The sequence below is a fragment of the Schistocerca serialis genome, chromosome 11 (genome assembly GCF_023864345.2).
Source record: "Schistocerca serialis cubense isolate TAMUIC-IGC-003099 chromosome 11, iqSchSeri2.2, whole genome shotgun sequence".
Taxonomy (NCBI): Eukaryota; Metazoa; Arthropoda; class Insecta; order Orthoptera; family Acrididae; genus Schistocerca; species Schistocerca serialis.
In genome coordinates, this window is record NC_064648.1 from 99,080,990 (window position 1) to 99,095,609 (window position 14,620).

A 14,620-nucleotide genomic window follows, 5' to 3' on the forward strand; every position below is an offset into this window, starting at 1 on the left:
AGGTAAAAAACAATCCTTACAATACTGCATAAAATCAACGGGATGTAAGGGTCCATCTACCGAAAAGTGCTTCACTGGAATATTAGATATAAGATTACACGTGTTGACATTGTAATTTTTGCTTTGAAATTCAATGTTAAAACTTTCAATTTTTTTGCTAAGTTCTTTGACAGATTTTTTGTTTTCTAAATCATTACATTCTACTTTTTCTTCTAGAGTAACCAAACGATTGTCAGTTTCTTGTTGCACATTTTTAACTAAAACTTTTGTATTCTCATCCAAATTTTTAATTTCCCCTTTTATCTCATTAAAATCAATTAAATTTCTTCCCCTATCTACCAGTAACTCATTTTTTACAATATTAATTTCACCGCTCAATTTAACATCAATTTCATTTACTTTTGCTTCCACAGATTCAATTTTTTCCTCAACACTGCCAACTCTGTTCGAAAGCTCACCCACTTGGGTATTGACTGCTTGGACTTGCAACAAAATGTTATCAATTTTTTCATCCCAGTATGTCTTATTGTCGTCAACTGATTGTTTAATTTCTTTCGTGAAATTTACAAGAAAACTTTTTAAATCAAATTGATCGGTTCTTTCTCTTTCATTTGACCTGTCCTGATGTTCGAAGTCTATTAAATTACTACTTTCTACTTTAGGCACAATACTCTCGAAAATCTCATAAGTCATTGTGAAGAACAAGAATTTATACACAACAATACAAAACAAGATAAAAATATTGTTTTAACAAAATACGAGGGTTTCGTGACTTATCTGGAACACTCTTCTACTGTTGCAAAACCACGTTTTCCATCCATGTGATTGTTGACCAAAATTCTTGAAGTATTTTCTTCTGTCGAAAATTATATTTTTTGCCGAAACATTTGTTCTCCAAAACTTTTACTTCCCGATGAACACAAACACTGTAACACACATTCTGAAGAAACCGGTATTAACACACAAAAATTTTCTTCCTCGTAGCACTGTTGAAAATCTCGTGAACACAATATCCCGGCTACAGTCCCCAGTTGAAATATGGCATCCCGGCTATTACACAAGTTGAAAATATGGTCACTATTTTTTATAAACTTAAATTTGCCATATTTCGTGACAGTACCTTTTCCATTAGACGTTTACAAGCAAATATAAGTCTTGGCTTCAGTTGTCTAAGTATGATTCCACAATGCATCGTTGTCGGCTGCAGAAAATGACGTGGTTCAGCGTGTTTCTCTCATTTTGGTGTTTCAAATACAGTTTCTTCCAATGTAGTTTCTTCTTTTCAGATAATACAAAAATAATAGTTAACATAATTCAAAATTATTTATGACTGCGACCTTCACATTGTTCTTCCGTCAACAACACACCAAGAGTTAGCTTCCGACTCGGACTGACTATAGTCAAAGACTACTCCAACGTCAAAGATATTTTACACAATCAGTTTCTTTGCTATTCTTCGATACATTTTCTAATAGTAATCAATATGCTTTTACTCTCAAAAACAGAAGTAAATTAACATATAATAAGACAAATTATAATAAATTCTGACAAAAATATAAGAAAACATTTTCAATTCAATATCGACAAATACGGTAAAAAAAATAACATCTCCCAGATCCATTACACTGTCCACACGAATAGTCACTGCCAAACTGTGGCTGTCAGACAGCTGGACCCCACAGGTGCCGAACATGCTGTCCGACACAGTGTGCTTCAGTGCGATGATTCACAGTCTGCCCCCATCGGGACCCTTCCCGCTGACAACAGCTTTCCTGAATTTCACAGGTGGGAACTCTCCCTGCCGTATATCCTTTGTTCCCAAAACTGCCCCCTGCCTAAATCTTCACCAATCCCTGTTCTCCACTTACCTATGCCCTTTGCTGCTTCCCTTTGGCCACAGGATACATCTTGCACTCCTCCCAGCACAGCCTACCTAGCTGCCTTATCCTGTCCCCCACCGTGCCCTTGCACTCCCACAGCAGTGCAGCATCTTCCCTCACCCCACTACTACACTGCTATCCTCCTCCCCCTAGCACCGTACCTACACCAAGAGGTTGCTGCTCATTTCAGGTGCAATTGCAGTTAGTTTCCAGTGGGCAAAGACAGTGGCCTTGCATATATGAGGTGGCTTGTGTTAATATATGTGTGTCCTATTTGGGAAGAACTTTTTCATTCAGAAGGTTAAATGTTTAGCAGTCTCTTTCATGTGCTTGTCTCCAGCTCGAGAACATCTCCCATAGTGGCACCGCTGTGAGGATGCAAATCACGTTTTCTGTAAATACACACAGTGATGTTCGTGAGCGTCAGTTACGTTTGAGATTGGACGTGATGAACGGATGTTTTTCAAGAATGCCTTTAAGGTGACAAAGATGGCATTACGAACACCCCACACAGTTTGAACGAGGTTGTGTAATAGGGCTACAAGAAGCCGGATGTTCCTTCTGCGCACTAATATGTGGCAGGAATTTAGCCAATGTACAAGACTGCTGGCTGTTGTGGTCAAGAGATGGTACGGTCTCTAGAAGATTGGGCTCCAGACAGTAGTGTGGCGACACCGAGAGGGAAGACCGTCGTATAGCTCTGGCACATTGTACTGCATCTGCAGCAGCAATTTGAGCTGTAGTTGGCACCGTAGTGGAACAACACACTAATTATTATCCTTGACAATGAAATGCTTTCAAATTTGGTTTCAACCTGAGGACACAATACACTTGCACACTCTACCGTGCACTGTTTAATAAACTCACCACCCGAAAAGGTTTGTTTCGTTTAGCAACGTTATAGGTGACCGTGAAACTTGCTTCTGTAGCACTATTTTGAAGCGGTGTTTCCTTCGTAAATAACACTTGTTGCTTCTTTGAGCGTTTCACGAACTCCGCTGCTTTCATTTTTCGTTCTTCAGATGAAAGCTTGCAGCCAAAGTCACTGTGTTTTGTTTCGTGATGTCGTTTAAGTTTGTACTCCTTGAAACAGACAAAACACAAGTAAAACACCCGAAAAAGAAGAAAATTGCTCTGAACGTCGTACTATTGACTCGGCGCGGCAGAAATACCAGGCTCCCATCAGCCGTCGCGTGGAGCATAAATTTGCGCCTTAGCAGGATGCACAGTGCTTTTTTCCGTGCCCGTGGTTGCTGGTGGTAGTGCTCCCATAATGCACCGCACCCACGTGCAGCTAGGTTGGTTGCGTGACTTTAGAGATATCTGTCGGTAGTACGCACTGCCGAGTAGCACAGACGCTTGCCAAATTTTTTAGTCACGCGGGGAAGGGAAATTTTGTTTATCTTTTATTTATCTATTATAATATTTAAATCTTTAAAAGTATCGCTCTAATGGTTAAAGAAAGGAACAAAATAATTTGTTTTTATTGGCTGTGCAACAGACAAAAGTTTTATTTTTTGTTACTAGATGTATATTTTTTCAACTACATCTACATAACTTCTAGGCAGCCCGTGCTTGAGACTTGGCAGTGGTTTCATAGAACAAATTCCAGATTAGTTTTTGATACCCCATTATCACATGACATGTGGCAAAAATGAACACCGTTCGAGCTCTGATCTTTATTATTATTTTATTGTGATGGTCATTCCTCCCTGTGTAAGATGGAACTGATGAAATATTTTTGCCTTCGGAGGAGAGAGTGGGTAATTGAAATTTCGTGAAAAGATCATGCCACTGTGAAAAATACCTCTGTTTTGATAATTGCCATACCAACTCGTTTATCATATTTGTGATACTCTCTCCCCTATTTTGCAGTAATATAAAATGAGCTGTCCTGTGAACTGTTTTTTCGGTGTTCACCATCAATTCTGTGAGATAAGAAGCCCATGCCGTGCAGCAGTATTCCACAAGAGGTCAGACAAATGTCGTATAGGCAGTCTGTTTAGTGGGTTCCACCTAAAAAACAAAACAAGTAACAAGTCACAGTTATCAGATAACAATGGTGCAATCTCCTTCTGAAGATAATTTTTTAATGATCAAAACCTAGGTGTTCACCCCCCCCCCTTCCCCCCCGCCCGCCTCCAGGGGGCTCGCGACTCTAAGGCTGGTTCGTGCTCAGCTACCAAAGTGTCCCAGCTCCCATCGGCCACCGTGTGGAGCATAAATTTGCGCCTTAGCAGGATGCACAGTGCTTTTTTCTGTGCCCGTGGTGGCTGATGGTAGTGCTCCCATAATCCACTGCACCCATGTGCAGCTAGGTTGGTTGCTTGACTTTAGAGACATCTGTCGGTAGTACGCACTACCGAGTTGCGCAGACGCACGTGGAGTTTTTAGTCGCTCGGGGAAGGGAAATTTTGTTTCTCCTATGATTTTTGTAAATGTCTTGGCAGGCCACCAAAACCCCTCTGCGGGCCACATGTGGCCCGTGGGCTACTATTTGCCCACCCCTGCACTAGTACAAATTGGTTACATAGAGGACAGCTCCGAGCCAGACACCCTGTAGTGTGCATTCCACTGACGCCCAACCACCACCACCTGCGACTTCAGTGGTGTCGAGTGAGAGCTCATTGGGGGGCAGGGTGGAGATCTGCTGTTTTTTCTGATGAAAGCTGGTTTTGTCTCAGTGCTAGTGACAGCCATCTGTTGGTTAGGAGGAGACCATTTGAGGGCCTGCAATCAACCTCTCTGCAGCTAGACACACCGGACTTACACCTAGAGTTTCAGTTTGGTGTGTGATTTTGCGACAGCGGGAACACTCCTTGGTTATCCCGTGCACTCTGAATGCAAATTTGTACGTCAGTCTGGTGGTTTGACCTGTTGTCCTCTGTTCGTGAACAGCATTCCGGAGGCGTGCTTTTCAACATAACACTCGTGCACGTAACACTGTAATAGCCCGACGTGCTCTTCGGAGTGTCGACACGTTGCCTCGACCTGCTCAATTGCCAGATCTGTCTCCGACTGAGCACGTATGGAACGTCGTCGGACGATAACTCTGGCGACATCCCCGACATTAAGTGTCCCGAGTGTATCGGGCGTGGAACTCCGTACCGTAAACTGACATCCGACACCTGAACGACACAGTGCTTGCATATTTGCGCTCAAAATTCTGGTGGTTGCAACGGTTATTAATGTAATATCATTTCACATTGGCAATCGCTCACTTATATTAACCTGTGATCTAGCTATGTTAATCCCTTAAATGTGTCATCTAGACAAATGTATTCCTGAAATTTCATTATTCTATATTAATTATTCTATGGTGTTGTGATTTTTTTTCCATCAGTGTATGTTTCTTATTTCTAGATGCTTTGCCTTAACATTTTAATCATCTTATTAACTTTTTTTATTTTTATAATTTTTCCCCTTCTGAAGCATTTCACATGTTGTGTTATTAACAAGTGATTAAAAACCTTTAGGCTATTGTCACTAGCAAATCTTCTTTTTCTGTATGTAATTGACCATTCGATCCTTACTTGTTGTAATATTATGTTCAATGTGACTGGCTTATTGTCCAATAACCTGGTGTCTGTTACGTCAGTGATATGTTCACATTTGTTGTTCATATTGAAAAATATTTGGTCAGTTATTAGTTTAGTATGATTTATACATTTAGTGTCTATATGTGTGGTTGCTGTCATAGTACAAGACAAGAATAGATTGATGAGCTGTTAGTGTTTAGCACAATCATTTTAAAATTAACATTGATATTGTCAATAACAATTGCATTTTAAACAGAAACGTTGATTCTAACACCGAAGTGCAGTATTCAGAATCTGTTTCCATGCATTTTATTTTAGTAAGTTTAATTTCTCTTGAATGAAGCCCCGCCCTAACATATATTCATGTTCAATTTCCTTTATGGGGCTACAGCACTTGCGTATTATTTCAAAATCTTGAATAACAGCGGTACATGCTGCATCCCTTTGAGCCAGTGCTCTTTTGTACATAAGACTTTAAATAACAATATTATGAAAAGGATAGTTGCTGCTCACCATGCAACGGAGATGCTGAGTCGCAGATAGGTACAACAAAAAGATTTTCAGAAAATGAGCGTTCGGCCAACGAGGCCTTTGCCGGAGATTTTTTTTTTCCTATCTCCAACAAAGGTCTTGTTGACTGAAAGCTCATTTTCTGACAGTCTATTCGTAGTGTCTGTCTGTGACTCAGCATCTCCACTATATGATGAGTAGCAACTGTCCTTTTTCAAAATATTGTTACATTCCACCCTGCACTTTACATTGTTGAATTTTGCCTGAAGGCTTTAAATAGTCATTCGGAAGGACTTAAGTTTCACCTAACTTGCTACCTCAATTAGTTCTGTGCATTTTGATAGAAAACTGTAAACAGATATTTCTATTCTGATTTTGGTGCATTATTTACCTTTCTGTTTGCATGGTGCTGCCTACAAATAAAAAAATCTTAGATGGGTTGGTGGAGCCATTTTACATCTGGATTGAAGTAAAACATTTCCTTCTGGTGTGGCATCTGTCAGTTTAAGAAATGCAGTGTATGTGGGACATAACATCTAACACCTCGTACGGTTGCGACTTAACACAGCCTGATAAGTTTTGTGGTTGTAATGTAGTGTGGTGTGGTTTTTGCTTTATTATGTTTTTATTCACACTTGGTTTGGCATCATGAAGATGCTCACTTGGAAGAGTATTTATGTGGTGCCAATTCATTTTTGTTTGCCACTGGCAGTAGGAGGAAAAGGAGAAAACTGTTATTAGTTGTTCTTCATGTTGCAGCAGTCATAGTGAATGGACATGAGCCAGAAATGCCGTTGCATTTCATGTCCGACTCTGCTCAATATAGTGCTGAGCTGGTAAAAAATTTGATGTAGCCTAGATCGTTTGAAAAACAAACATTATTAACACACATACAGGGTGTAACGGGTTTATTTTTATGTCATACCTTAATATTGAAACACAACTGTTTATTGTCACAAACTTTATGGCCTGATGTTTTGTGCCCGGTTATAACTAGCTCCGTGGCCATAACTGACTGCTCTTGTCAGCGTAGACTATCTGTATTGCATCCATGCATCCACATTTCAGTACCTGACCAGGCCCCCAGAGAAAAATAGACATTAACGGCTGGCTTGTGCCGTGCGTAAGTGGAGGTACAACCCGACCTAAAAACATGGGACTTGTAATAGCTAAATTATGTGACTGAAAATTATGTAAATACTGATGTAATGTTGTTCAGTACAGTGTCCTCAGTCACCAATAGAAATATGTGCACTTACACTCACTGAACCCTTTATATTTAAGCCAATCCAGAAAGCAGAAATTGCGTATAGACAGCAAGTGGCTTAATTGAAAAGATTGGGGGTTTATGATTTGAAAGAAACAGTTCGTAATGTGGCTGGTACAGCAACCAGTACATATGATATGAAGAAACAAACAGTCTTGTTCACAGCATTGTAATTTTTTTTTAATTATATTTTATTTTCCAAGGATGTGTAACACCTTTATTTAGGCATCTTTGGATTGACCTTCTGAAGAAATAAAAAATATCTTAATAGAGGTGTGACCCCATTTAGTGAGATGGATTACCAAGAAAAAATTAAACAACTTACTAATATCTGGTATCGAATGGATACATGGCATACCGTGCACAAAATATCCCAGCTGGTAAATGCCCTTAGTAAAGCTTCTAAAACACTACACAGTGTTCTATAAAATAGAATAAAAAATATTTAACCCACTTTGTCCCTAAATTGACAAACAACACTGGAAATGAGAAGGAAGCAGCAGATAAACTTATTATGGCATGTGGTGCAGTCCAACGTAGCCTGAATGGGATCGGGCCTACAGTAAAGCTCTACAGCAAAACACTCTGAATGTGTAGTGCGTATTCTCTTGCACACGTCACACTGAATATGGAAACATATGAGGCCTCAAAAACTAGTGCGCGCAGCTCTCGGCAGATGGTGCATGCTGGCTGTGAACTGCGACAGCATTCAGTTGCTAAATCTTGTCATAACAATAAACTGCAACAGTTGTTATAGATGACCGGTGTTCTAAAAATTGCTGATAGAATGTTTACATTAATAGTCAGAATAATCAGAGTGAATAAAAATTAAAAGCTAAACTATATAAAAAATACATAGCTATGATGGGAAACCATAAAAGTACAGAGGGGAGCTCGGAATACCAATGCAGAGTGTCCCACGTAGTATTATAGCCAACACTATTGTACATACCTGAATCTCCCTAAAGCTAGAATCTATACCCATAAACCCCCCCCCCCCCCCCCCATCAACGCACAAAATCGTGCCATGCTACCTATTCCATGCTACCTATCTGTCATTGCTGACTAACAGTGTACAGATGCCAAAGAAGTGCAGCATTGAAGCCATACAATAGACTTCAGTGGGACACTGGTAAATGCAAATACAAACATAAAATCAACATTTGTCAGTAGTGACAGGTAGATAGCAGAGCATGATTTCTAATACTACTCGGGACACCAAATTTGATATTCGGAGCTCCCCTCTGTACTTTTGTGCTTTTCCATTATAGCAATGGATTATTTTATATACTTTAATTTTTAATTTTTATTATTATTTCGAAGCTAGATCAGGAATGTAAGGACTATGGTATGAAGATTAGCATCTCCAAAATGAAAGTAATGTCAGTGGGAAAGAGATATAAACAGATTGAGTGCCAAATAGGAGGAACAAAGTTAGAACAGGTGGACGGTTTCAAGTACTTAGGATGCGTATTCTGACAGGGTGGCAAGCGAGCTGTAGCAAAGCTAATGCAGTGAGCGCTCAGCTACGATCTACTCTCTTCTGCAAGAAGGAAGTCAGTACCGAGACTAAGTTATCTGTGCACCGTTCAATCTTTCGACCAACTTTGTTGTATGGGAGCGAAAGCTGGGTGGATTCAGGTTACCTTATCAACAAGATTGAGGTTACGGATATGAAAGTAGCTAGGATGATTGCAGGTAGTAGTAGATGGGAACAATGGCAAGAGGGTGTCCACAATGAGGAAATCAAAGAAAAACTGGGAATGAACTCTCTAGATGTAGCAGTCAGGGCGAACAGGCTTAGATGGTGGGGTCATGTTACACGCATGGGAGAAGCGAGGTTACCCAAGAGACTGATGGGTTCGGCAGTAGAGGGTAGGAGGAGTCGGGGTAGACCGAGGAGAAGGTACCTGGATTCGGTTAAGAATGATTTTGAAGTAATAGGCCTAACATCAGAAGAGGCACCAATGTTAGCACTGAATAGGGGATCATGGAGGAATTTTAAAAGGGGGAGTATGCTCCAGACTGAATGCTTAGTCTTAGATGATGATGATGATGATTCACCCTGATTATTTTTACTATTAATGTAAACATTTTATCAGCAATTTTTAGGACACTAGTCATGTATAATAACTGTTACAGTTTAATGTTACGTCAAGATTTAGCAACTGAATACCATCATAGCTCACAGCCTGCTTGCACCATCTGCCGTGAGCTGAACACATTACTTTTAGGGGCCCGGTATGTTTTCGTATTCAGTGTGGCGTCTGCAAGAAAATGTGCACTACGTATCTGGCACGTTTTGATGTAAAGCTGTACTGTAGGCCTGATCTTGTTTGGTCTCCATCGGGCTGCGTCACATGCCATAGTAAGGTAATCTGCTGCTTCCTTCTTATTTCCAGTGTGTGTTGTTTGTCAGTTTAGGGACAAAGCAGGTTACGTATTTAAAAAAAATACTTTTTGGGCATCGGCTGTTTTATTCTATTTTATAAGACACAGTGTGCAGTGTTTTTAAAGCTTTACCAAAGGGCATTTACTTGCTGGGATATTTTGTGTGTGGTATTCCATACCAAATATCAGTAAGTTGGTTAATATATTCGTGGTAATCCAACCTAACTAAGTGGGGTTCTTATAACCAAGACTGCTTGTTTCTCGGTAATGAGGAAAGATTATTATTATTATTATTATTAGGAATAAACAGATGTATGAGTAATATAACACACTCTCGGATTACAGGTTTTCCGGAGGCTGCACTCGCGGTCTCCACGTGTCCCTCGGCAGTCGTCGAGCGGTGGGCAGCTGAAGGGAGCGTCAAAGGGTGGCGGCGGGGGTGGAGCACCTCCGGAGCTGGGGTTGCGGGGGGAGGCGATTGCCGCCCGGACTCGGTGATAAGAGGGGTGCGTAGGAGCCCCCAGCTGTGGACCGGACGCTTCTGGGCCCAGGTCTACTCCTGATGCATTTTCCCAAAACTTTTACAGTTCCGCAATTGTTTCAAAATGCGCCCATACGTCCAGTCGGTGAGAAATCTGTGAAGTTAAGTTACAGTTAGTACAAATTGTGCAACGATCTCGGCTTTGGTGGAAAGTTTCTGAGCTGATTGTAGAGTTTGTAGCGAGTGCAAGACTGAATTCCCGGCGTCGCTTAGGACACCGGTAGGGCTGTGACGGTTTGTCTTTCACGGGCAGTATCAGAACGTTCTCGGCCTGCTAGGTGATGTAGAGTTGGTCACGAAGTGGTGGCAGCTGGTGTATGGAATGGAAGTATTGTGTAACGAAGTTGAATTAATGGCTTGTGAGTATGTGGGAGAGTGTGAGGTTGCAGGTTGTGTGGTACTGGAGAAAGGAGAGTGGCGTAGTGTAAGTGCTGCAGCTTGCCTGAGTAACTGTGTGTTTGGTATTAGTGGTCCGCAACTGTGAAGGATTTATTGTACAGCTGCCTAATAACTGAAAACTGTGAATGAATGTTGTATTGTAAAGTAATTTATTATAGTCTTGCCACTAATAACAAACTTTCTGTCATTGAGGTGGCCTGCAAGTTCAGCAAATCGTGTTATGAATGCTGTGAGGGAAGCATATCACACTTCAATTAAAAATGGTAACAGATGTCGTATATTTCTCACTTCAATGGAAGTGAGTAATTTTATTATGAAAAGAACTGTTTCCAGGAGACCAGTAATGTTGTATATAAAATGATTCAAATGAAAATATGTACTAATTAATGTTATGTTGTAGAAATCGTTCCACAGAAATTGTACATCTTTTTTTTCTGTCTTTTGCAGTACCTCCTTCCCGCAAAATAATTAATTCACTTCTCTCTCTCTCTTTCTTCTTGAAAACTTCTACAAGTGTGGTTTTGTGGGCGATTCTAGCATAAGTTTCTGGCAAACAAGTTTTTGTGTGCATTCTTATACTTGGCACCCCAAAATATGATAAAGCAGCACAGTGCATCTAAGTGATTACATGACATTTCTTCTAGGAGTAATGCCTGTTCCTCAAATTTTCTACAGAAATACATTATGGCCAACGCACTCTGCATAGTACAAGCACGTGCTGTGATAACAGACAACTTGGTCAGACAACTTTCCCACCTGAGACTAAATGGTTGTCCGATCTAGTCAGCTCTGCGTGTCCAAAAAATGAAAGCTTTGAGTTTGACAGTTCAAAAAATATATAGGTTTTTACATAGAGTTTGAAGAATTATTGAAAAACATGCTTACAAGCAGTGCTGTTTAAATGGTCTCCATTTTAACTGGTACTTTTAAAAGAAAATAAACAAAAAGTAATGAAGTTACTGCTGGTGCCAAACTTAAAAAGATGAGTATTAGTATAGTATAAACTTGCACACAACTCTAGAATTTTGTCAGCTGCTGTACATTAGATTATAAGTCTTCAAAGCACCAAACGTAATTTAGTGGTGAGTTATTGATATCTGTGTGTATTAAGTGTGGATGCTTTTTTGAGCAAGAGAAAAAGAGATATATTTATTTTTGTATTGTTCTTTGTGTTTGTGGACTGCTTACCAATTTATGTTATGGTCCTAAGCAGAGGAGACTATGTTGTTTTTAAATGGTGCTTAGCAAGTGAAAGTATTATTAGTTGTAATTTTCTGTGAGAAGAAAGATGATATTTAATCTTTATCAGTGTGTGTATTTGCAAATGTATGTGTGCTGTGTGGCTCGTGGTACAGATAAATTACTGAGCACTAGACTGCCAATGTAGGATGTAGGGATTAAAAATAAACATTATCCATTTAAATATGTATTCAGAACTCTGTCGGGGTCAATTAATTTGTCAGCCTGGGTGTATTCTCAGGAGCATTTCTCTGTGTGTTTTATGTTGTTAGCAAAAAACCAGCTTTAGTGACTATGCAAATGTCCATCAGTGACTGTTCAGTGTTTGCCATTAAGGAACTGTGTCATCGTGAGAAATAAAGCATGCGAAAATTTTATTTTCACAACTATGTTCTTACTGTGTATTTATGTTGGCACTGAATCAGCTCGGCAATGCCCATCTATCCGAATTGCCTTACAGTGTAACCTGCAAGTTTTTGACAAAATAACACTACTTATTATGTAAGTTAGTTACGGTTAGTTGATCAGTAACATGCACCATAGACCATTTGACCAATTGTGCAACGGGATGAATTCAATTATGAAATGATTGGAATAAGTCTGTTTACAGTATGTGTATTTGTGATTAGCATTGATGTTAATGAACAAATTACTTTTTAGTCCTACTCGTACAGCTACACTTAAAAATTAGTTTCCTCAGAGGCTAACAGCTTGTAAACAAGCATTTGTTCATGGAATGATAGGAGTTGTCCAGTACAAATGACTTCAGGTTAGCTTGTAAACCTGCTTTGCTACCTGTCGAACATTTTATGTTATGCAGCAAATTATCAAATAAATTTTTCTTGCGGCACATTGAACTTCTTTCTGAGCCACTAACAGCTTTAATAATGGGTAATAAAGGTCATTTTTATGTGTAGTGTTGTAGGTACGGACATCACTGTTGTGCTCAAATTGTGATAGATTATTTATGGCAAATTCCATTAGTAAGTATACAGGGTGTTTCAAAAATGACCGGAATATTTGAAACGCCAATAAAAACTAAACGAGCAGCGATAGAAATACACCGTTTGTTGCAATATGCTTGGGACAACAGCACATTTTCAGGCAGACAAACTTTCGAAATTACAGTAGTTACAATTTTCAACAACAGATGGCGCTGCGGTCTGGGAAACTCTATAGTACGATATTTTCCACATATCCACCATGCGTAGCAATAATATGGCATAGTCTCTGAATGAAATTACCCGAAACCTTTGACAACGTGTCTGGCGGAATGGCTTCACATGCAAATGAGATGTACTGCTTCAGCTGTTCAATTGTTTCTGGTTTCTGGCGGTACACCTGGTCTTTCAAGTGTCCCCACAGAAAGAAGTCACAGGGGTTCATGTCTGGCGAATAGGGAGGCCAATCCACGCCGCCTCCTGTATGTTTCGGATAGCCCAAAGCAACCACACGATCATCGAAATATTCATTCAGGAAATTAAAGACGTCGGCCGTGCGATGTGGCCGGGCACCATCTTGCATAAACCACGAGGTGTTCGCAGTGTCGTCTAAGGCACTTTGTACTGCCACAAATTCACGAAGAATGTCCAGACAGCGTGATGCAGTAATCGTTTCGGATCTGAAAAATGGGCCAATGATTCCTTTGGAAGAAATGGCGGCCCAGACCAGTACTTTTTGAGGATGCAGGGACAATGGGACTGCAACATGGGGCTTTTGGGTCCCCCATATGCACCAGTTCTGTTTATTCACGAAGCCGTCCAGGTAAAAATAAGCTTCGTCAGTAAACCAAATGCTGCCCACATGCATATCGCCGTCATCAATCCTGTGCACTATATCGTTAGCGAATGTCTCTCGTGCAGCAATGGTAGCGGCGCTGAGGGATTGCCGCGTTTGAATTTTGTATGGATAGAGGTGTAAACTCTGGCGCATGAGACGATACGTGGACGTTGGCGTCATTTGGACCGCAGCTGCAACACGGCGAACGGAAACCCAAGGCCGCAGTTGGATCACCTGCTGCACTAGCTGCGCGTTGCCCTCTGTGGTTGCCGTACGGGGTCGCCCTACCTTTCCAGCACGTTCATCCGTCACCTTTCCAGTCTGTTGAAATTTTTCAAACAGATCCTTTATTGTATCGCTTTTCGGTCCTTTGGTTACATTAAACCTCCGTTGAAAACTTCGTCTTGTTGCAACAACACTGTGTTCTAGGCGGTGGAATTCCAACACCAGAAAAATCCTCTGTTCTAAGGAATAAACCACGTTGCCTACAGCACATTTGCACGTTGTGAACAGCACACGCTTACAGCAGAAAGACGACGTACAGAATGGCACACCCACAGACTGCGTTGTCTTCTATATCTTACACATCACTTGCAGCGCCATCTGTTGTTGAAAATTGTAACTACTGTAATTTCGAAAGTTTGTCCGCCTGAAAATGTACTGTTGTCCGAAGCATATTGCAACAAACGGTGTATTTCTATCGCTGCTCGTTTAGTTTTTATTGCCGTTTCAAATATACCGGTCATTTTTGAAACACCCTGTATATATTTTGATGGTGTGGTTAAAATACTTAACTACTTGAAGAGATGCCTACATGATGACCATGGGTGAACACCACGTACAATCCTTACTGCTCGCTTTTATACAGTCAGTATTTCCTTCCTAAGTGATCAGTTATCCTAGATAATTATTCCATAAGACATTATTAAGTGGAAATACACAAAATATGCCAGGAGGTAGATTGTTCATTTCCAAGACTAGATGTTGAATGAACTACTGTTTATGGCGAGATCAAATCCCATCTATTATGATAACAGTACAGATAAGTGAATAGCCTCATAATACACTCTGTATC

At 40.4% G+C, this 14,620-nt stretch overlaps 1 protein-coding gene across 3 annotated transcripts in view; it reads left to right on the forward strand.

Moving 5' to 3' along the window:
• Positions 1-12,152, forward strand: part of LOC126426732 (sorting nexin-13-like) — a 399,890-nt gene extending 387,738 nt beyond the window's left edge. For all 3 annotated transcript variants that reach the window (XM_050088694.1, XM_050088696.1, XM_050088695.1), the window contains one exon: positions 9,933-12,152. In XM_050088694.1, the coding sequence (XP_049944651.1) occupies positions 9,933-10,085 (153 nt within the window). In that variant the 3' untranslated portion in view covers positions 10,086-12,152. The remainder of the gene's footprint in view (positions 1-9,932) is intronic.
• The last annotated feature ends 2,468 nt before the right edge of the window (positions 12,153-14,620 follow it).